This window comes from Rhinatrema bivittatum, chromosome 9 (assembly GCF_901001135.1).
Source record: "Rhinatrema bivittatum chromosome 9, aRhiBiv1.1, whole genome shotgun sequence".
Lineage (NCBI taxonomy): Eukaryota > Metazoa > Chordata > Amphibia > Gymnophiona > Rhinatrematidae > Rhinatrema > Rhinatrema bivittatum.
The window spans coordinates 213625391-213648715 of NC_042623.1; the positions used below are offsets into that span (position 1 = coordinate 213625391).

A 23325-nucleotide genomic window follows, 5' to 3' on the forward strand; every position below is an offset into this window, starting at 1 on the left:
AAAGATAAGCCAGATAGAAATTTTTAATTGATTGCTCAAAACATGGTATAAAGAAAGGGGATTTGGATACATTGGAGGCTGGGGCCATGTATGGAGCAGTAAAAGACATGACCTACATTTGATAGTGGCAGGAAAGAAGATCCTAAGCGAGAAATTTCAGGCATACATTATCAGGCATTTAAACTAGAGGATGAGGATAGCAGAATGTGGCCAATGAAATTGGAATTCCACCCTCAAGCAATACAGGAAGTGAGAGGAGAAAATAAAATCAATCAGCTCAACATTCCACACTTAAGTAAAAGAGCAGAACAGGTGACTATGAAAAGCAGTAAACCAGGAGAGGAAAGCGGGAATGTTTTTTGACTACAAATGCTTGTAGCCTGGGCAACAAAATCCCAGGCCTGCAAGCCCTAATGATGGAGGTGGACTTGGACATTATTGCTATTATGGAGAATTGTTTCATTGAGTCTCATGATTAGGATAAGGCCATCCCAGGCTATAACCTGTTAAGGAAGGACAGAGTGGAGAGAAAAAGGGAAGAGTAACTGAAATGCAAGGACGTGGGGTAGAGAACAAGCATTATGGACTGTGTGGGAGACCGAGCAGCATTTCCCTAGCTGGAGGCTCAAAGCCACACTGACTCCAGTTTTTTGTGTTTTTTTCAAATGCACTTTCACTTTCTTCAAAATAACAGAACTTCAACACAAGAATGAATGCCTATCTTTGCAATACACTTCCCACTTTATGGGCTTTAGGTCAGCATAGATTTACAGGAGCTGCCTCTCCTGGAGAAGTAGGGGCCTTCTGAACCCAGCTGGGCTTATACTCTTCTCCTTACCTAGCTAATCTTGCCCTTAGGACTCTCCCTGCCCCAGCAGAGTCCCGCCTACAGAGCTCTCTCCCTCTGTGGGGTTTAAGGTGAACCAGGCATCTAGCCTGGTCCTGCACATGCAACAAGGGGGAAAATGGGGTCACTCCATTACAGACTCTCCTAAAAAAAAAAAGATGGTTCTTCATTTACACTAGTATGATCTGCAGGCCTCTGACACAAACTGAGGAACAGGACAGAAATCTGGGAAGGAAGGGCGAGGTGTTGCTCATTGGAGATTTTAATCTGTCGGATGGAATTGGAGTATTGCTACTGCAGAACCCTCCAGAAGTAGAGAAATGGTGGACGCCCTTCAAGGGACTCTGCTAAAACAAATGGCAATGGAACCTACGAGGAAGGGCATACTCACAAATCGGGATAATGTCTCTAATGTCCTTGAGCACTAGTGAACTTCAGACAGTTTGGATTGATATTGCAACCAGAATAGAGAGAAGTCACATGAAGATCCAGTTTTTGGATTTCAAAAATACAGACTTTGGTAAAATGGGGAAATATTTTGAGGAGGAACTTAGAAACCTGGAAAACATGGATGAACATTGGGCCAAATTAAAAGGAACGATTTCAAAGGCCACAAATCTCTATCAGGTCGATACAGTAACGTTGAGTTAAAGATTCCCGGTCTGTAACGTGCTGGGAGCGCACAATACAGACGAGTAAGGCCATCCAGCTATACAGTCTCCAGTTTCACGCGTCATTAGCGCTTCCTAAACCCTTTCCTAAACCCTTTCCGCACCCAGCATGTAAATGAACGAAAAAGCTGTATAATGAAGGAATTAGCTATTCCCCTGCGATACTGTAACGGGCGCTGATATTATCTCCTCCGTAACCCGCTGTTCTGCCGCGGCCTTAACCTGCTAGTTTACCGCCTCCCCCTAGTAGGAGTTAGTGTAGTGTAGTGTAGTGTAAAAACATTGCTTACCCGCCCTGGTCCCGTCCGGTCTCCTGCAGCCCCGTCCGGTCCCCTCCTCCCGAAGCAAAAAAAAACCAAACGAAAAAGTAGCAAGGCTCGGGCCTGCTATGGTAAGTGTAAAAAGTGTCAAAAGTGTTAAAAACAAAAAACCTGTGTGTTATATAAAGAAATAAAACAATTTTAAATACCTGTCGGAGGGCCGTGGGTCCAGGCGGCTGGTGGGCGGCGGGCAGCCATCAGCGGCATCCGGTAGTCCCTTCTCCCTTCCTCCCTCCCTCCCCTGCCTGGATGAGCGCCAAAATCGCACGGGCGGGTCGGCAGCGGGGGGGGGAGGGGCGGCAGCGGGGGGGGGCGGCAGCAGGATCCGGGAGCGGCGGGTAGGCGGCAGCGGGGTCCGGGGGGGGCAGCGGCAGCAGGATCCAGGGGTGGCAGCGAGATCCGGGGAGCGAGTAGCGGCAGCGTGTTCGATCGGGCAGGCAGGTAGGTGGCAAAATAAAGATGGCCGCCTGCACGGGAAAATCGTGCAATTGGCCGCTGAAGACGTGACGTCACGACGTTTGGCGTCACGGGGTGTGACGTCACGTCTTCAGCGGCCAATTGCACGATTTTCCCGTGCAGGCGGCCATCTTTATTTTGCCACCTACCTGCCTGCCCGATCGAACATGCTGCCGCTACTCGCTCCCCGGATCTCGCTGCCACCCCTGGATCCTGCTGCCGCTGCCCCCCCGCTGCCGCTGCCCCCCCCGGACCCCGCTGCTGCCTACCCGCCGCTCCCGGATCCTGCTGCCACCTCCCCCCCGCCCCCCCCCCCCCCCCCCCCCCCCGGCTGCCCGACCCGCCCGTGCGATTTTGGCGCTCATCCAGGCAGGGGAGGAAGGGAGAAGGGACTACCGGATGCCGCTGATGGCTGCCCACCGCCCACCGGCCGCCTGGACCCACGGCCCTCCGACAGGTATTTAAAATTGTTTTATTTTTTTATATAACACACAGGTTTTTTGTTTTTAACACTTTTTACACTTTTTTACACTTCCTGGTGCCTGTCATTTCAAATGTCATTTGAAATGACAGGTACCAGCGCACCCAGGTTACTGTATAGGCGCTGTTACAGCGCCTATACAGTAAAATGGGTTGCGCGGGCATAACCCTTCCCTAACGCTTCACAGCCGCGGCATGCATTTGCATGCGATTAGAGGAGAGTATCGGGGAGTTAGTGAAGAGAACTGTGCGTGCGGGGAGGAAGGGTGCGCCTGACACTGCCGCACTGTTTTTACCGCAGCCTTACTGTATCGAGCCGTATGTAAGAAAAGTAGACAAGTAAAAGGAAAAAGAAACTGATTTGGTTTCTCAAAGGAAATGGATGAAAGAATAAAGACAAAAAGAACAGTGTTCAAGAAGTACCAATGTTCCCCAAAAGAGGAATATAGGGAAGAATACCTGGTGAAGTTGAGGATAATAAAGAAATCAAGCACGCAAAAGGTCAAGCAGAAGAAAGAATTGCTAAAGTGGTAAAGCGAAGTGAACAAAACATTGTTTGGATATATTAGGTGGTTTAGTAAAATTGAAAGGAGACGAGCGATGTCTTGAGAAAGATGATGAAATAGCAGAAATATTAAAAAATACTTCAGATCAGTGTTCACTAAAGAAGAGCCTGGAGAAGCACCATTATTGGTTGATAATATGTACTAGTTAAAGATAATGTATATTATTGTATATAATACTTTTTGGAGTGTATAATTTATATATGGTTATCCACAGTGTATAAGGTTATACAAAGTCCCTTACTGAATGTATAATTTGCAATGCTACTTATGTTCTTCTGTTGTTTTCCATCAGGTACTGTTCCTTTTCTCCTCTTCCTGTTTATCCCTCTCTTCTCTCACCCCTTCTCTCTTCCTATCTGCTCCATCTCCCCCCAACCTGGTTTTTTGTAATTTCCTCCTTCAGTTATATTGTAAACCGGCATGATGTACCCACGAATGTCGATATATAAAAACTAATAAATAAATAAATAATAACATGGATGGGAGTGGGGTATATGCTATGTTGATACAGAAGAGAATGTATGGGAAAAGCTAGGAAAACTGAAAGTGGACAAGGCCATAGGGCCATGAAATACAGCCCAGAATATTAAGAAGTGAATTTTAAAAACTTAGTGTGTGCATCGGGGGATGCGCAAACAAGTTGGGCTTGCACACGCCCACCATATTTTAAAAGCCGCCCAGATACGCTTGTATCTCCCTCAGCGCGCACATTTCATTCTGATTCAAAAGGGGCATGGTCTGGGCAGAGTCTGTGTGGGACATGTGTTCCAGCACAGGGCCAAGAGCCGTGTGTGCAAATACTTGCACACCTGTGCATGCATTCAGGTCTAGTGGTGAGTAAGTTTACTTCTGCTATGCAAGAGGTGTACATTTAAAAAATAAAGAAAACTAGTCATATCTGAGGGGTTTTAAGGGTTCGGGCTAACTGGGGAGCGTGAAGGCTATTAATCTAGGGGGGTTAGAGGACCCAGCTCTTAACTAGATACTGGTGGAAGCACTTGTGAAACTGGCAGTGGTGTGGTCGCGTTACCCTTTTAAAATCCCCCGATTTACGCAGTAGAAGCGGGATTTGCTCACCCACTTACAATTAGGCACACTTGTGTGAACAGCCAGCAATTTTATAATATGTGCGTATATATGCAAGGAAGTTATAAAATGGCCGCGTCCCTGGGCATGCACTGACGCACAAGTGCTAATGTGCACCCATGCATTGGTTTGAAAGTTACCGTATCTATGGGAGCTCCGAGATGTGCTGGCGAGATCCCTAGAAATGGAAATAGTGCTTCAAGATTGGGGAAGAGCTGTTGTGGTCCTGCTTTACAAGGGTGGTAGCAGAGGGGAGGCTGGAAACTATAGTCTAGTTAGCCTCACCTTGGAGGTAGGAAAATTAATGGAAACTCTGAAAGAGAAGATCAGGTGGGATTTTGGACCCGATGCAGGATTGGGTCACCAGGAGAAGGTCCTGACAGACAAATCTTATTGATTTTTTTTTTTAAATTGGTTAACTAGAGAATTGGATCAAGGAAGACAGCTCTATATGCTTTACTTTGGAATTCAGCAAAGCTTTTGAAACAGTCCCTCATAAAAAGCTCATGAATAAAATGGAATGCTTGGGTGTGGGAGTAAGTTACTAACTGGTTGACTGACAGGTGATAATGTGTAATGGTAAATAGAACCTGCTCTGTTGTGAGAACAGTCTTAAGTGGAGTGTCTCAAGGATTGGTTTTGGGACCGGTTCTGTTCAATATCTTCATGAGTGACATTGCAGAGGGATTAAACGGAAAGGTTAGCCTTTTTCGGATGATACTAAGATCCGCAACAGAGTGGACACAACTGAAGGAGTAGAGAGAATGTAAAGTGATTTTAAGAAAATTTGAAGAGTGGTCAAAGAATGGCAGCTGCAATTCAATGCCAAGAAGTATAGGGTGGGGTGCAGTAATCCTAAAGAATTTTATGTGATGCCCCCCATCACAAAGGACTTACGTGCATGGACCAGAAGACGGATCTTGGGGTGATTGTCTCTGGTGATCTGAAGATGTAGAAAGATGCTGTGCTCCATAACCAGCAGGAAAATAGAGGTGATAATGCCCTTGTAGAGGTCTTTAGTGAGGCCTCACCTGGCATATTGCATTCAGTTCTGGAGATAGTATCTCAAAACGTATAGAGACAGGATGGAAGTGGTCTAGAGGAAGATGACCAAAATAGTGTGGGGTCTGTTTCCGAGGACCTTTCATGAGAGTTTGAAGGATCTAAGTATGAATACCCTGGGAGAGAAGAGGTGAAGGATCTAAGTATGAATACTCTGGGAGAGAAGAGTACCTTCAGAACCTGACAGGTATTAACAATGCACAAACTTTAAACCTTTTCCGTTGGAAAGGAAACAGTAGAATTATGAAACCCCCGGGGGGGGGGAACCAACCAATATCAGGAAATATTTCTTCACAGAGAGGGTGGTAGATGCCTGGAATGCTCTCCAAGAAGAGGTGGTAAAGATGAAAACAGCAAATGATTTCAAAAGGCCATGGGAGAGACACTGCGGATCCCTAAAGGCTTGAAGTTGAAATAGAAGAAAGGGGTGGTGTAATGTTTCTGTATGGGGATAACCTGCACGATACAGCAGTTACTACATAAAACAAATTGCTGAACAGACTGGATGGACCTTTGGTCTTTATCTGCCATCGTTCCTATGTTACTATGTTATGTTAGTAATGGAGAGACACTTTACAGCTTTAAATCCTGATGGTTATGTTCACAAATAATCATTGTGCTTTAGTTTAGAATGCACTGACAGCATCCCTTCTGCAACTCCCAACTCTAAGACCCTGAAAACAGATATCTTCCCTCAAAGGTTATATATTCTGCACAATTATTCTGTTTCAGTAAATAAAATCTGTTTTGTTGGATTTCTCTGTAGTGTTTGATGGACACATTTGTTCCACCTTATTAAACAGACTTCATCTAAAATACCATTCATAGCAGTACATTAATACTGGAGTGACAACATTTTTTAAACATATTAAGGAAAGCGTGCATAGTAACTATTCTTAAATGTTGTAATGGGGTTTATGGATTTCTACTCTTCGGTAGCCAGGACTGTGACATAGGTGCCAGTTCTATGGGTGCCTAAGCACTCCTAATATTGAGACATACCTTTTCACTGTATCCAAGGCAGGGTGATTTCTACTGAGTTTAGCACACCCAATCATTTTGAAAGGTTGGCTCCCAAGGACTGTGTAGTTAATAAGATTTTTTTTTTAATATTCTGCTTTTCACACGTTTTTCAGCATTTCAAAGCAGATTACATTCAGGTACTGTAGGTATTTCCCTATCCCCAGAGGGCTTACAATCTAAGGGGTGGATTTTAAAAGGGTTACGTGCATAAGTTGTGCGCGTAACCCTTTAAAACCCCCCCTGCACACGCCTAGCCCCGGGATGCGCGTAAGTCCTGGGGCTTTCCGGGGGGGGGGTGTCGGAGCCCTCGCGACATTTGGGGTGTTCTGGGGGGCGTGTCGGGGGCGTGGGGCCGGCCCAGGGGGCGTTTTGGGGGCATGGCCGAGGCCTCCGAAACGGGTCCTGGGCCGGGGAATCGCGCGCCAGAGCCCACTTCTGGCAGGCGTAACTTTTAAAACAGGTAGGGGGGGTTTAGATAGGGCTGGGGGGGTGGGTTAGGTAGAGGAAGGTGCGGGGGGTGGACGGAAAGTTCCCTCTGAGGCCGCTCCGATTTCGGAGCGGCCTCGGAAGGAAAGGGCAGCGCGCGCAAGTTGCACAAATGTGCACCTCCTTGCACGCGCCGACCCCAGATTTTATAAGATACGCACGGCTACGCGCGTATCTTATAAAATCTGGCGTACTTTTGTTTGCGCCTGATACGAGAACAAAAGTACACGCGGGCGCACTTTTAGAAAATCTACCCCTAAGTTTGTTTTTTTTTTTTTGGTAAACAATTTTTATTGGGTGAGCAGCACACATAAAAACAGCAAAGTAGTAATACAAACATGATCAACATTTCCACCCAATGAGATTTTAACCCCCATTTATGAGAAAGAAAAAGAAAAAAAAAAAAAAAGAAAACACTCACATCCCTCCATCCCTCCCCCTCCCTCCCCACCCCTAGAGAGTCTCCAGACATGTCGTATTGGGAAGCATCAGGATGGCAACCTATAACATTTATGCAGTACAATCCGTATCAGTATAAGCACACAATTTATACAGGTAAGCATAACCCTATGGATTCCCGAAGGGCGCCAAATTTCGAACAGTGGAGGACAGAGATCTGTAATAACATCCCCAAATCTCTTCAAATACCCGTTTTTTCCGGGGAGAGAATCTTTTGTACATAGAGCCATATTCCAATTGGAACATGTCCGTCATCAAAGTACGCCACATCTCAAGCTTCGGAGCTTCGGCCTCTAACCACTTGACCAAAACACATTTTTTAGCCATAAGGCAAGCCTTTGCCATTAATCCCACATTATCAACATTAATGCTATTGTCCCCCACATCATTGTTAAGAATGCAGAACGAGCTTGACCATTGAATATCTATGGCCAATAACTTGGACAAAAATTGACGAATGGAAGACCAAAAAGTCTGAATGGGAGGACAGTCCCACAAACAATGAATAAGCGAGGCAAATGGACTGGAGCATTTGAGGCAGGCTGCCGAGGCCACAATTCCCATGTGAAACGCTCTAGCGGGAGAGTAGACAATCCGGTGGAAAATCCTCTGTTGCATTTCCCGCAGACCCACATTGTTAGTTATAAGGTTGATAGACAAATAAGAATGTTTAAGCATACGCTCCTCCAGCTCTTCCTTGCAATCCCTCGCCCACTTAGGAAGCAGTTTTTGATAGATACCATAGTCCTGTATCACATGTGAATAGGAATATAAACATGATAAGGATCCTTTGCATGACTGAAAACAAGAAATTAAGGCAGCATAGTGTACATTAGTCATCTTCCCAGAATACCCCCGTATCAATTCAGACACAAGTGCACAAAGCGACCCATAAAGGGGTCCAAAAGTTCTCCCAGTCTCCATTGAGCACCCACTTTAAATGGGTGATTTGACGGAAGTATGGACTTAAATATTAATGAGTGTTCCCTAAGTGGGTACTGTGGTGATAAGGAGGGAGACAACCCCAGCATTTGTCTAAGAGTACGCCACACTGTCCTAACAGTTTTAACCAAAATAAAGCGGATCGGTAACTTTAAATAGGCCTCCGCTGTAACATGCAGTATAAGGCTTGGGTCCATTGGGGTGCAAATGGCACGTATCAGATCCAGGTCCGAGTATTCAGCTGTTCCAAAGAACCAGTCCCCCAGAAATTGCCAATTTGCAGCCAATGAGTATAAATAAAAATTTGGAAGACCATACCCCCCTTCAGCTTTCGGCCCCATCAGGGTAGCCATAGAGATACGTGGCCTTTTATCCCGCCATAAAAATCTGCCTAACTCTCTATTTAAGCTCCGTCTATCTTTAGCTAGTATTAGAAAAGGCAACATCAGCAATTTATATAATAATTGGGGTGCAATAACCATTTTGAGAACAGCGATACGACCCTGGAGCGATAAGGGGAGAAACTTCCAATCTTTCAACTTAGCGCACATTTTCTGAATCGTGGGAGGGATATTAAGGCCGTACCACTGATGAGGATCTGAATGTATAGTTATACCCAAATATTTAATCGTGGAAGAAGCCCACTTCACCGGAAAATTCCCCCAAGTATCCTTTAAGGTTCCCAGCAAATCTAACGCCTCAGTTTTGTCCAGGTTTAATTTGAAGCCAGACAGCCCTTGATAAATATGAAAAATCTCCAACGCAGCTGGGAGGGCTGATTTCGCCCTTGACAATAAAAGCAATATATCATCTGCAAATAGTAAGGTGAGGTAAGATTGTTGGCCTACCGTGATGCCTGTCACTGTGGGCGTCGCTTTAAGTTTGCAGATGAGGGGTTCTACCGTTAAAATAAAGAGAAGAGGGGAGAGAGGGCACCCCTGACGAGTTCCTCTCTGCAAGCAGAACTCCCCGGATAGTTCCCCATTCACTAAAATCCTCGCAGTGGGGTTTGAATATAATAGATTGATATAATCATAAATCCTACCCACGAGTCCTACTTTAATCAAAACGTGACGCAGAAAAGGCCAGGCCACTCTATCAAAGGCCTTCTCCGCATCGCATGTAACCAGCAGAGGATCCACAACTCGGCCCTTAGCGCTGAGCTCCAGAGCAACCAGCACTTTATGAATGTTTACCGTGGAGCGCCTTCCCATCACAAAACCCACTTGATCTGGAGAAATAAGAAAAGGCATTAGAGATTTTAATCGATTGGCCAATATTTTTGCATAGAGTTTGATATCTAAATTGAGCAACGATATTGGTCGATACGATGAAGGTACCAATGGATCTCTACCTGCCTTTGGTAGGACAACAATAGTGGCAGCTCTCATAGTGGGGGGCATTTCCTGTTGATCTACCATTTTCTCATAGACTAATTGCAAAATCGGAGCTATCTCATCTTTCAACCCCTTATAAAATGTAGAGTTCATACCATCCGGGCCAGGTGCTTTTTGATTAGGGAGCATTTGAATAGCCTCCAGAACCTCATCTAGCCCAATGGGGCGTTGCAACCGTTGAAGTTGGGCTGCATTCAACTGTGGCATATTTAAGGCCCCCAGAAAATCTGCTATCTCCCCTTCCTGAACCGGATCCGCTGAGTATAATTTCTTATAATAATCAGAAAAAATTTCCGCTATTTCTCTGGAATTGGTCTTGATCCCTCCTTGAGGGTTACGTAAGTTGGAAATATACTTGGAAGATTCCTGCGCTTTCAGCAACCTCGCCAGTAGCCGACCCGCCTTATTGCCATATCGGTAAAAATTAAATTGCCTGTGTCGCAGCGCCTGTGTTGCTCTAGTATGGAGTAGATCATTAAGTGCAACCAGCGTCTCCCGAAATTGGGAAGACAGCTTAGGATCAGAAGTGGAGTATACTTTGCGTTTCAAAGTTCGCAAACGTTTTTCCAAGGAGAGGATATCCCTATCCAATTGTTTTTTTTTTAAACTAAAATAACTAATGATATCTCCCCTTAAGACAGTTTTTGCCGTCTCCCACAAAAGGATCGGTTGATCCATGTGCTGGGCATTGAACTCCATAAAATTTTCCCATTTACCTTTTAAAAAGGCAGGAAAACCTGGGTCGGTCGCTAACGAGGGTGGCAGGCGCCACTGAGTCTGAGCCTGAGGACCCCCGATAGAAAAAACCCCAGAAACTGGGCAGTGATCGGATATGACCAGCGTTTCAATCGAGGATTTTGTAAATTTGGAAAAAATAGACTCAGAAACAAGTAGATAGTCAATCCGAGACTTAGCGGGATGAGCTTTAGCAATATGAGTGAAGTCACTTTCCCCTGGGTGGAGCACCCTCCACAAATCTACAAGCGATAAATGTTGACAAAGGAATCTGGGTCCCTTTCGCTCACTCGCCTGCTGACCCCCCCTAGCTGGGAATCTGTCCAGTACAGGGTCCATAGTAAAATTAAAGTCCCCTCCCAAGACCATAGGACAGTCCCCCATTTTACTGAGTTGCGCAAGAAGATCGGTGTAGAAGGTATGGTCATAAGCATTTGGGGCATAGATAGATGCCAACAAAATTTTGGAGCCCATAAGATATCCTTTTACAAGCACATAGCGCCCCTGAGGGTCCACAACGGACTCTATCAATTGGAACGGGGTGGCTTGATGAATCATTATAGCTACGCCTCTGCTCTTAGATGTTCCTGTAGCAAAGTAAAGTTGTGAAACCCACTTTTTTTTTAGCTTGAGAATTTCGGCAGGGAGCATGTGAGTCTCCTGCAAGAAGACGACCCCTAAGTTTGTACCTGAGGTAATGGAGTGTAAAGTGACTTGCCCAGGGTCACAAGGAGTGACAGCAGGACTTGAACCCTGATCTCCTGGTTCATAGCCCACTGCTCTAACCACTAGGCTACTCCTAAAAGTCTCATTCACAGCTGTATGCCAAATTTAGTGAAAATTAAATTTGATGCAACCTGTTTGACAATCAAATGTTCCACTTTTGTGTTATAAACAGTGACTAATCCTTAGACACAAAGGGGGTCTATTTTCAGCTACTGTGCAGCTATCTTGCTAACTAGCAGGGTATATTGGAGTTAGCCATATAACTTATACGGTTAACTCTGTTCCGCCTGGAAATGCCTCTTGCCTACCCCCAGAATGCCCCTGACTTTTGCAGCTAAATTCTAAAATTTAGCCACATACGGAGATTGACCTCAAAGAGGTAGTTTTTCTAAAGGTTTAACTAGCTAATTTTGGGAGTGGCTAAAACTTGCCAGTTAAAAACTGACCCACTCTGATCAGCCACCTTTAACCAGCTAAATGAGCAATGTTCACAAATTTAGTTGGGTAAAAAGTGGGCAGCCTGAGAGGCAAGATTAGATTGGGGGGAGAAATTTAAGTGATTAATACTGATTTTCAGCGCTAACTCCCTAACTTGGCTGGGCAAATCTAGGCTCTGCAATAGCAATCCCAAATCTGGCTGATTGGCATTCAAGAGCAAATGAGAGCAATCTTGATCAAACTAAATATCGAAGTAGAGAGACGTGAAAACACAAATCATGTGTCTGTTTGTAGGACTGCCCCTAAATCAACCCAAAGATACTCTGAAAGGGTTGAATAAAGATAGGTCTATTTTTATGTTTTATTTATTTATTTATTTATTTATTTATTGCTTTTTTATAAACCATCAATCTGTAAGAACAATCTTAACGGTGTACAGTATTGACAAGAATTACAGTAATGTTACAATATAAAATTAATAAAAAGAATAAAAATAAAATAACAAATTAAAGCATACAAGGTAAAAACAAACTAAAAATATGGTCTCAAGGTTACACATTGCAAGCATACCTTGGCTGCTAAAAAAAAGTTTGTCGTATGCCTTTTTAAAAAGCCATGTTTTCAACATATTTTTAAAGGCTTTAAGATCTTTTTGCATTCGCAATTCACAAAGTATTTGATTTCACATTGTTGGGCCTGCTATAGAAAAAGCTCTCTCCCTGACTTCTGAAAGATGGGCAGATCTAATGGAAGGGACTGATAAGTCCTTTGTTGTTGTGTAAGTGAAGTTGAGCATTGAGCCATTCTGTGTTGTCAAGGTATATAGATTTATGAATCAGACATAATATTTTGTAATCAATTCGGTATTTGCTTGGTAGCCAGTGAAGATTGATTAAAGTAGGTGTATTGTGGTCAAATTTTTTTCCACTGCATATAACTCTTGCAGTGGCATTCTGGAGTAACTGCAGGGGTCTAATACAAATTGAAGGTTAACTGAATAAAATAGTTATAATAATCAATTGCAGAAAATATTAGAATTTGAAGAACTGTTCTGAAATGATTAAAATCTAATAGATCAATAATCACTCCTAAGTCTCTAACTTGAGTTAGTCTGCATAAAATTAGTTCTAAATTGGAAATCTTTATTGATAGTACTTTTCCTGCTCAATAGAACAATTTCTGTTTTTTGATGGTTAAGGATCAATTTCATGTGTGATAATTGTTTGACAGAAGATAAACAGACTTTGAAAGTTTTGAGAGTTTCTGATAGAGAGTTTTAATGGGTCTTAAAAGTTGCACATCGTCTGCATAAATGAAGTGAGTTATTCCTAGACCTGTTATTAACTTACAGAGCGGCAAAAGGTAAAGGTTGAAGAGGGTTGCAGATAATGACAATAGAGATGTGTATCGTGTGATCGATCGTCTTAACGATTGATTTCGGCTGGGGGGGGGGAGGGAATTGAATTGTCGCGGTTTTGTGTTTTTAAATATCGTGTAAATCGTAAATCGGGGGAGGGCAGGAAAACCGGCACACTAAAACATCCCTAAAACCCACCCCGACCCTTTAAAATAAATCCCCCACCTCCCGAACCCCCCCAAAATGTCTTAAATTACCTGGGGTCCAGTGGGGGGGGGTCCCGTTGTGATCTTCCACTCTCGGGCGTCGGGCGCGTTGATAGAAAATGGCCGGCGCCATTTTAAGCAAAATGGCGCCGGGCATATTGCCGTACAGCAAAATGGCGCCGGCCGTGCGGCAACACGATTCGAGTGCAGGAGGTCGTTCCCGGACCCCCGCTGGACTTTTGGCAAGTCTTGTGGGGGTCAGGAGGCCCCCCCAAGCTGGCCAAAAGTCCCTGGGGGTCCAGCGGGGGTCCGGGAGCGATCTCCTGCGCTCGTGATGTCGGGGAACAGAAACCAAAATGGCGCCGGCGCTACCTTTGCCCTGTCATATGACAGGGCAAAGGTAGCGCCGGCGCCATTTTCTATCAATGCGCCCGACGCCCGAGAGTGGAAGATCACAACGGGACCCCCCCACTGGACCCCAGGTAATTTAAGACATTTTGGGAGGGGGTTCGGGAGGGTGGGGGATTTATTTTAAAGGGTCGGGGTGGGTTTTAGGGATGTTTTAGTGTGCCGGTTTTCCCGCCCTTCCCCTCCCCCTTCCCCTCCCCCTTCCCCCGATTTACGATTTTTGACGATAAATCGGGGGAATTCCTATTAAATATCGCCTCTAACGATTTTTGACGATTTAAAATATATCGGACGATATTTTAAATCGTCAAAAAACGATTCACATCCCTAAATGACAATCCTTGAGGAACTCCAGATTCAATTTTGATATTTTGGGAATAGTGAGTGTTTATCTTTACTTGGTAGGAATGATTAGAAAGAAAAGATTTGAACCAGGAGAGATTTTAAAGTGCAAGTAAAAACTTTTAATTTGTACCACTTTTTCTGTGAGTTCATAAAGAGCTTTTTTAGTCCATAAAAAAACAAAAGTTGAGCTGAAAAACAAAATTCATGTCCATATATAAGAACATAAGAAAATGCCATACTGGGTCAGACCAAGGGTCCCATCAAGCCCAGCATCCTGTTTCCAACAGTGGCCAATCCAGGCCATAAGAACCTGGCAAGTACCCAAAAACTAAGTCTATTCCATGTAACCATTGCTAATGGCAGTGGTTATTCTCTAAGTGAACTTAATAGCAGGTAATGGACTTCTCCTCCAAGAACTTATCCAATCCTTTTTTAAACACAGCTATACTAACTGCACGAACCACATTCTCTGGCAACAAATTCCAGAGTTTAATTGTGCGTTGAGTAAAAAAGAACTTTCTCCGATTAGTTTTAAATGTGCCCCATGCTAACTTCATGGTGTGCCCCCTAGTCTTTCTACTATCCGAAAGAGTAAATAACCGATTCACATCTACCCGTTCTAGACCTCTCATGATTTTAAACACCTCTATCATATCCCCCCTCAGTCGTCTCTTCTCCAAGCTGAAAAGTCCTAACCTCTTTAGTCTTTCCTCATAGGGGAGTTGTTTCATTCCCCTTATCATTTTGGTAGCCCTTCTCTGTACCTTCTCCATCGCAATTATATCCTTCCGGTGAAGGAAGAGCTAATGAATATTCCCCGACATGGCACCATGTTTCAACCCTTTATTTTAACCCTTTCAGAGTATCTTTGGGTTGTTTTCGGGGTGGTTCTACAAACATAATACATAATTTGTGTTTTTCACATCTCTCTATTTCGATATTTAGTTTGATCGAGATTGCTCTTATTTGTTCTGGTATACTACAGTCTTAGAATTTGTGCTTACAAGAACTGCAGACTTTTTTCTTTGACTGGCATTCAAGCCATGATGCATTTAAAAAAAAAAAAAAAAAAGTACTCTGAGTACCAATTCCCCCCTCACTCCTGGCACCCAATATGTAAAAAAAAAAAAAAAAAGGTGCCTTTCTCTCTCTCTCTCTCCACTATCCTCCCTTCCAGAATGTGATATTTAAAAGAAACTGTGCCCCACTGCCCCCTCCCCTCTTCAACATCACACATTAAAGAATATGCCCCTCAAGGTCCTGTCCCCCGAATCCTTGAATCTCTTTCCTTATCCCCCTCCTGGTAATCCAGTGCCTCGCCCCCACCTACCACCCTGAATCAACCCTTAGCCTTCTGAAAGGATGAATCATCCCCCCCTTCCCCAACACTATCCACAGCACGGCTCACACCTGAATGTCACCTTCTGAAAATGTGGATCTTCAACTTGGAAACCACTTCCTGTTCATTCTCTGCGCCCCTCAAACCCCAGCATAAAATGCTTATGTGTTACCGTACAAGGAAAATACAGGCAGTTTGTTGATTAAATCAGATATTTAGTTTGCACAGGAAAGTTGTATATTTTCTGTGCAACCCACTTGAAAAAAAAAACCTGTGATTTTTGAATATCTGGAAAATTACAGGTGAAATATACAGTTTTAAGCATGCAATATTTTCCCCATAACAGGAATAGTGTGTGTTTCACAGCATGTGTTGACATGGAAAATTAAATCTGCTTCAATTTTGTTGTCTAGGGTGAAGCTTCAAGTCATGAATGCAACCAGAGAATCATTCTCCTTTATGGTGTTGGGAAAGAGCGCGATGAGGCAAGGCACCAGCTGAGGAAAATTACCAAAGATATTCTGAAAATTCTGAATAAGAAAAGCACTCCTGAAACTGGTGGTAAAATATCTAACAGCATGATATTGTTAACCTTTCTTTACCTTCTTATGTAGTAGGTTGAGCTTCTCACGTACAAACAGCCCAAAGAAGCAATGTTCCAAAAATAGAATCAGTAAACAAGGGGAACAGCAATATAGTGTGATCACCTAAAATTCTGTCTATATTGTGAAAGCTGGTATCGTAGGAGTTGCTCATTTGCCATTAAGCAGGCATATTAGCCATAAGGTATATTCATCTACCAATCTACCCACTACCACCAATTCAACTAAGGTAGTGTGTCTTATATTTGTATTTTTTATGCAAATAAAATCAAGTGAAGAATGTTTACAGAGCACTTGTATTCTTCAAGATACAGAAATTAAAAAAGCACAGCACATGGATACTTAGAGTATATTTTGTCAGTATTCTTTGGCTGTTATTAGATCCAAATGTTCTGCATGCTACTATAAACATCTGCTGGCTTCTGTAAATACCCAACATTGCAGTGTTGGAGCCCAGCACGGAAAGCTTTTGTCAAAATTTCTAGAAGTTTTGACCAGCACATTGAGCATGCCCAGCATGTCACTATCCATGCGTCCACATGAGGACCCCCTTCAGTCTCTTCTTTTCCGTGGTGCAGTTGCCTCGTGATTTGTGGAGCTCTTCTGTTTTCTTGTTTTCTTCAACAGTATCGAGTCTTTTTCCCATTTTTCCTTGTCTGGTCCCCCTTCGTGGTCGATGCCTCCTCTGTGTAGTAAGTATTTTACTGCCTTTTTTGTTGCAATTTGCGGTCGATTCCCAACTTCTCGCCTCACGGTGACAGCCTGTCATTGATCGCATGCTGGATGTTTTTTCATGCATCGACCGGTTTTCGTCAGTGCCCCCAGTGCCCGCGGACTACGTCCATCATGGATCCCTATGAAGTTTGCATCCTCTGCTGGGGGCCTCGCATGATGTCCGTGGGTGTCGTCTGTGTGACCAGATGACCCCCAAAGGCTGTCGGGCGTGCCTCGATAAGATGGAGAAACTTTTTGATTCTTCCAAGTCAGCTCCTTCCACTGCTGGGTCGGAGCCCTCGATGCCAAGAGGTCTTGAGGAGCCCTCGATATACTCCCTATCGCTGTCCCTCTTGCCAGCTCTGCAAAGGATTGCGGGGATGGTGAGAGATAATTTGTGCTTTCACTGCTCTCCCAGACATCGGGGTCCTCCACCTCCTCGGCACCGGGGAGGGACTAGGCCGAGCACCATGGGAGATCCTGCAAGCATTGCCACCAGTCACCGTCAATGCACGGCTACGGTTCCGGTGCGGTACCGGCGGCTGCTGTACCGCCACTGAAGTGACATCAGTCATCAGAGGCCCCATCCTGCGATGCCCCTGGGAGTGCCAGGCACCATGCCACCTCAGAGACCTGAGGATGCTTCATCCCCCTCCCTCAGTCCTGGCTTCATTGGACTTTCAGGAGGAACTGGACTTCAGGGTGCAGTCCGCGGTGCCCAAGGCGCTTCAGAGCATTGAGCTTCCCGTGCCACTGGCCCCCATACCTGTGCTCAAACCTCCGCCGTTGATCCTAGCACCCCTACTGGAACGTCTGGAGGTCCTTTTAGGTGCCCTGTTGACACAACCTGTGCCCAAGAGGCCTTCAATTCCCCAGCAGCCACCGAGGCCCTCCACCGGAGCGATTCTGATCCTCTGGTTCTCTGAGGAGGAAGATACAGCTGGCACCATGTTCCTGAGGCCACGTTTCCCTGAGCCCTTGCTGGGTCCTTCCGGCCTCCCTCAGCTTTTGGTCCCCTTGTTGCCAGGAGAATCGTTGATTTCCGCGGGGCCTTCAAGGCCTCTGAAGGCATCGGAGCCCAGGGCTGATGCCCCAGTGAGGAGGAAGGGCCTTACGACCCTTGGGGAGATGATTTCACTGAGTCATCGACCCCCTTTCAGAGCCCTCCCCACTGGAGGAACGGCACTGGTCACACCTTGAGGATTTGTGATTCATGGGATTTGTCAGGGCCATGGCCGAAGCCATCCCCTTTCAGTTGCTCATGGAGGAGGATGCGCGACACAAGATGCTGGAAGTACTTCAGTTTGTTGATGCTTCCAAGGAGATCGTGGTGGTTCCCATCCACGACATCTTCAAGGACCTCCTCATTCAGATGTGGTAGCATCCAATCTCTATTTCCCGTCAATAGAAAAGCTGATGCCAATTACTTGGTGCAGTAAGCAGTGAGGTTTGAGAACAACACCTCACCCACCAGTCGGTGGTCATGGAGTCTGCTTTAAAAGAAGGCCCGGCGCTCCAGCACACACGCCTCTACCTCCGCTCCCCCAGGGTGAGAGCATAGGGAGCTTGATGCTGCCTACCAGCTATACATGGCCCAGTATAACCGGAACCTTTGGAAACAGGTTCAGGACCTCGTAGAAAGTTTGCCTCAACAGCTACAGGAGGCACTCTCATATCATCCTACTGGGTTTAGAAGCTGGTAAGCATGAAATGCGATCCACCTACGATGTCTTTGAAATGGCAGCCTGCGTAGCCACAGTTGGCATCTGTGCCCGCAGAATGGCCTGGCTCAGAGCTTCCGACCTCCGTCTGGTGGTACAGGAAAAGTTAGCTGACCTCCCCTGCACAGGTGACAACCTTTTTGGGGATAAGGTCCAGGATGCAGTAGTGCAATTGAAGGACCACGACACCCTTCAACAGTTCTCCGCAAGTGCCTCCGATGTCCTGGCCTCGGCCAGAAATCCTCCAGGCTGGGTTCCCGGAAGCCCTTCTATAGGTAGAGGAAGTATTATCCTCCAGCCTCCCAGGCTCGCACACCATGCACTAGCTTCAGGGGCCACCCTCTCCAACAGTGAGCACCTAGGCCCCAACCGGTGCCCCGGCCACAGGTTTTTAACTGGCGGCGAGGGAGCGAGAGTCAGTTGAAGAGAACACATCGGACCAATGGGTCCTTACCATCATCCGTTAGGGGTACCATCTCAACTTCAGTTGACTCACAGGGACCTCTCCTCCCTTGCTCATCGTGGGGTTCATCCGCCCAAAGGTCACACTGCAAACGGAACTCTCCTCCCTTCTAACGGCAGGCGCGGTAAAGCCGGTCCCTCAACCCCAACAGGGCTGAGGGTTCTATTCGAGGTATTTCCTCATTCCAAAAAGGAACGGTGGCTTGTGCCCCATCCTTGACCTCAGTGTATTGAACAAGTTTCTCTTGAGAAAAATTCAAGATGGTCTCTCTGGGTACGCTGATTCCTTTCCTGAAAAGAGGAGACTAGCTCTGCTCTATCATTCTCAAGGAGGCATACACTCACATAGCCATTTTCCCCGGCCACAGAAAGTAGCTCCACTTTGTGGTGGAGAAGGCTCATTACCAGTACTGGGTACTGCCTTTCAGGCTGGCCTCAGCCCCCCGCATTTTCACAAATGTCTGGCTGTGGTGGCGGCCTATCTCAGGCATCGGGTGTGTGCATGTCTTCCTGTATCTAGACGACTGGTTGGTCAAGAGTGATTTCTGCTCAGGGGTACTTAGTGCCCTAGCCCTGACAGTACAGATGCTACAAGCCTTGGGGTTTGTCATCAGCTACCTCAAGTCTCACCTCCGCCTGTCTCCTCAGCTGGACTTTATAGGGGCCAGACTGGACATGGTGCAGCCAAAGTCATTTTTACCCTGGGATCGAGTTCTCACCCTCACCTCGCTAGCGGCCTTTGTACCAGCTGGCAGGTGACTGCCCGCCTTCTATTCCGTTTGCTGGGCCACATAGAGGCTTCTGTCCATGTCACCCAGCTCACCCATCAGTGCATGCAGAGGGTTCAATGGACCTTGTGGTCACAATGGCGACAGGCCTCCCAGGATCTCGAGACTTGTGTTGCAGTCACGACGCCTCTGCGGGTGTTGCAGTCCTGGTGGAGAGGGGAATTCCCTTCCAAACTGCTCTGCCTTAGGTGATCCTCTCCACCGACGCCTCTCCTCAAGGCTGGGGAGCCCATGTGGAGGACATCCACCCGCAGGGTCTCTGGACAGCTCCCGAAGCCGCTGTCAAATAAACCTTTTGGAGATTCGGGTGATCCGTTACGCCTTGTGGGCGTTCAGAGATCGGTTGTCGTGCAAGGAAGTCTTGATTTGGACAGCAATGTGGTATATCAACAAACAGGGAAGCATGGGCTAGTTCCTTCTCTGTTGCAAGATGGGTCGTTGTGTGGACCCTAGGCCCTGACACGGGATGTCGCTGTGAGCGACATATCTGCCTGGACATCTGAACGTGCTGGCGGACCGTTTGAGTCGCTCCTTCTAGCCACAAGAGTGGTCCCTCAACCCGGATATAGCAGCCAAGCTTTCATTGGTGGGGTACACCAGATGTGGACCTTTTCGCCTCCCCACTCAATCACAAGGTGAGCAGGTTCTGCTCCATGTTGTCTGGAGGCGGGCATCTGGCCTGCGATGCCTTCTCCCTCCATTGGGGAAGAGGCCTGTTTTATGGGTACTCTCCTCTGCCGCTTCTCTTGAAGATGCTGCTGAAGCTTCAACAGGACAGAGGGACCATGATCCTCGTGCCGCCCTTTTGCCCCGACAGGTCTGGTTCCCGCTTCTGCAGGACCTGTCGGTCAGGGCCCCTGTCCAGCTGGGGATTGCGCCTAATTCTGATTATGCAGAACCAGAGCACTCTGCACCATCCGAACCTCCAGGCCTAGATGTTGAGCATGTAGTCCTTCAGCCCTTGGCCCTTTCGGACAGTGTCTGCCAGGTGCTGGTGGTTTCCAGGAAGCATTCCACCAGAAAGTCCTAGAACCTGAAGTGGAAAAGATTCTCCATCTGGTGTGTGGGGCATGGCTTGGATCCTTCCACATATGACCCCTCTGCCAGCTGTTGGACTACTTGTGGCACTTTTCCGAGCCTGGGCTTCAAACTACCCCGGTCAGGGTTCATCTCAGCGCTGTCAGTGAGTATCATCGGGGTGTTGCTGGCACGCTCATGTTGGTTCAGCCCTTAGTAGGTCGATTTATGAGGGACCTGCTCCAGTTAAAGGCCCCTCTTTGGTCTCCTGCTGTGTCCTGTTGGTCAGGGCCCCTGTCCAGCTGGGGACTGCACCTAATTCTGATTATGCAGAACCAGAGCACTCTGCACCATCTGAACCTCCAGGCCTAGATGTTGAGCATGTAGTCCTTCAGCCCTTGGCCCTTTCGGCAGTGTCTGCCAGGTGCTGGTGGCTTCCAGGAAGCCTTCCACCAGAAAGTCCTACAACCTGAAGTGGAAAAGATTCTCCATCTGGTGTGTGGGGCATGGCTTGGATCCTTCCACATATGACCCCTCTGCCAGCTGTTGGACTACTTGTGGCACTTTTCCGAGCCTGGGCTTCAAACTACCCCGGTCAGGGTTCATCTCAGCGCTGTCAGTAAGTATCATCGGGGTGTTGCTGGCACGCTCGTGTTGGTTCAGCCCTTAGGTCGATTTATGAGGGACCTACTCCAGTTAAAGACCCCTCTTTTGTCTCCTGCTGTGTCCTGGGACCTCAACATTATCCTGGCACAGCTCATGCGCCCTCCCTTTCCGCTGCGTTCTTGCGACTTGAAGTTCCTCACTTGGAAATTTATTTTCCTGGTGGTGATTACTTTGGCTTGTGGAGTCAGTGAGCTTCAGGCCCGGGCTACGTACCCACCATACACGAGGTTCTTCCATGATCAGGTAGTCCTGTGTATCCACCCTAAGTTTCTGCCTTAAGTTGTGACTGATTTTCACCTTAATCAGTCCATCATTTTACCCATCTTCTTTCCAAGGCCTCATTCCCACTCAGGGGAACGAGCTCTGGACTGCAAGAGGGCCTTGGCTTTCTATTTAGATCACACAGCCGGCCACAGACAGTCCACTCAGCTCTTTGATACCAACAGGCTGGGAGTGCCAGTGGGTAAACAGACCTTATCCAATCGGCTGGCGGATTACATCGCCTTCTGATATGCGCAAGCGGGCCTTCCGCTTGCAGGCAGAGTAAAGACTCACTCTGTGCGGGCCATGGTGAAGTTGGTGGCTCATTTGCGAGCAGTCCCCGTCGTTGAAATTTGCCGAGCCGCAACCTGGAGTTGTCTTCACACGTTTATGGCTCATTACTGTCTGGATAAGGATGGGCGTCAGGACAAAGCCTTTGGTCAATCTGTCCTGCGCAGTCTGTTCCAGAACTGAACCCAACTCTTCCTGTTTCGTGCCTCTGTGGGAACCAGACTGTCCCCTGCTGACCCACAGTGCCACAGTTGTTGTGCCCACTCGCTTTCGGTCTCTCCTTCTATGGGGACAGTCTAGAGCTTGGTGTTCACCCACATGTGAAGAATACCATCCTGCTTGTCCTAGGAGAAAGCGCAGTTGCTTACCTGTAACAGGTGTTTTTCTAGGACAGCAGGATGTTAGTCCTCAGGAATTCCGCCCACCTCCCTACAGAGCGGGGTTCTCCCTCTGATTTGTTTTATTTTTCGCTCGTATGTTTTCTATGTTATGAGACTGAAGTGGGACCTCAAGTGGACATGTGGATAGAGGCAGGCTGAGAATGCTCAGTGTGCTGGTCAAAGCTTCTAGAAACTTAGACAAAAGATTTCCGTGCCGGGCTCCATCGGATGATGTCATCCACATGTGAGGACTAACAACCTGCTGTCCTAGAACACCTGTTTACAGGTAAGCAACTGCGCTTTACTGGAGGTCACAATCATGGCACTATTTTCTAGTATACAACATGCTAGAGTGTTTCTGAAGGATTGTAGAAGTGTGTGGGCATATGTTTCAGTTACCGTAAACAATGGCTCAAGAATGTTCTTCCTTCTACCTGCTTTAAAGGCTGGCGTGCAAGCACTGAAATCAGCTGCTGTGATGGCATGCCTTGAGATGGCTGCATACCATCTTTCTGATGTGCTGATGCCTGGAATCACTTTGCTACCCTTTTTTGGTGCAGGATGCCACTGCTATGTGAAACTGAATTGCTAGTACTATAGAAAAATTAAAGTGAGTGCATTGCACGTTCTGTTCAATTGCAGAACAACGATACAGAAATTGTAAAATACAAGATGCTCAGCCTGACAAATTGTTCAACTGACTGACAGATGCCTTATCTTTTGTTTTTATTTTTTTACTTTTTTTAATTAATGTGCAAGGCCATCAGCAGTTAAGCAGTTTTACTGTGCATGGACAGATGAACTTGGTTTATGCTGTATCTATTTTTCAATGTGAAAAAACCCTGAACAATACAGGACTAAAAAGTTAAATATGTGTACACTATCATTTATGGTACCAGAGTGTTATCTCATGGCACTTGGAACAGGCCGAAGACCTCAATTTACATTTGTCCACTCCTCTCAAGGTGCTCCCACCAAAATGTCCACAGAAATAAATTGTTCACATCAGAAGCGATACCTCATAGAAGACAATTAACTTGCAATGTAGTGTTATCGTTTTAGCTCTTTTTTAGG

At 46.3% G+C, this 23325-nt stretch overlaps 1 protein-coding gene across 1 annotated transcript in view; it reads left to right on the forward strand.

Moving 5' to 3' along the window:
• The window catches only part of MED12L (mediator complex subunit 12L), a 764678-nt gene that overhangs the window by 480147 nt on the left and 261206 nt on the right, over window positions 1-23325 (forward strand). Inside the window, exon 17 of the mRNA XM_029616044.1 lies at window positions 15763-15910. Coding sequence (XP_029471904.1) covers window positions 15763-15910 — 148 coding nt within the window. The remainder of the gene's footprint in view (window positions 1-15762; window positions 15911-23325) is intronic.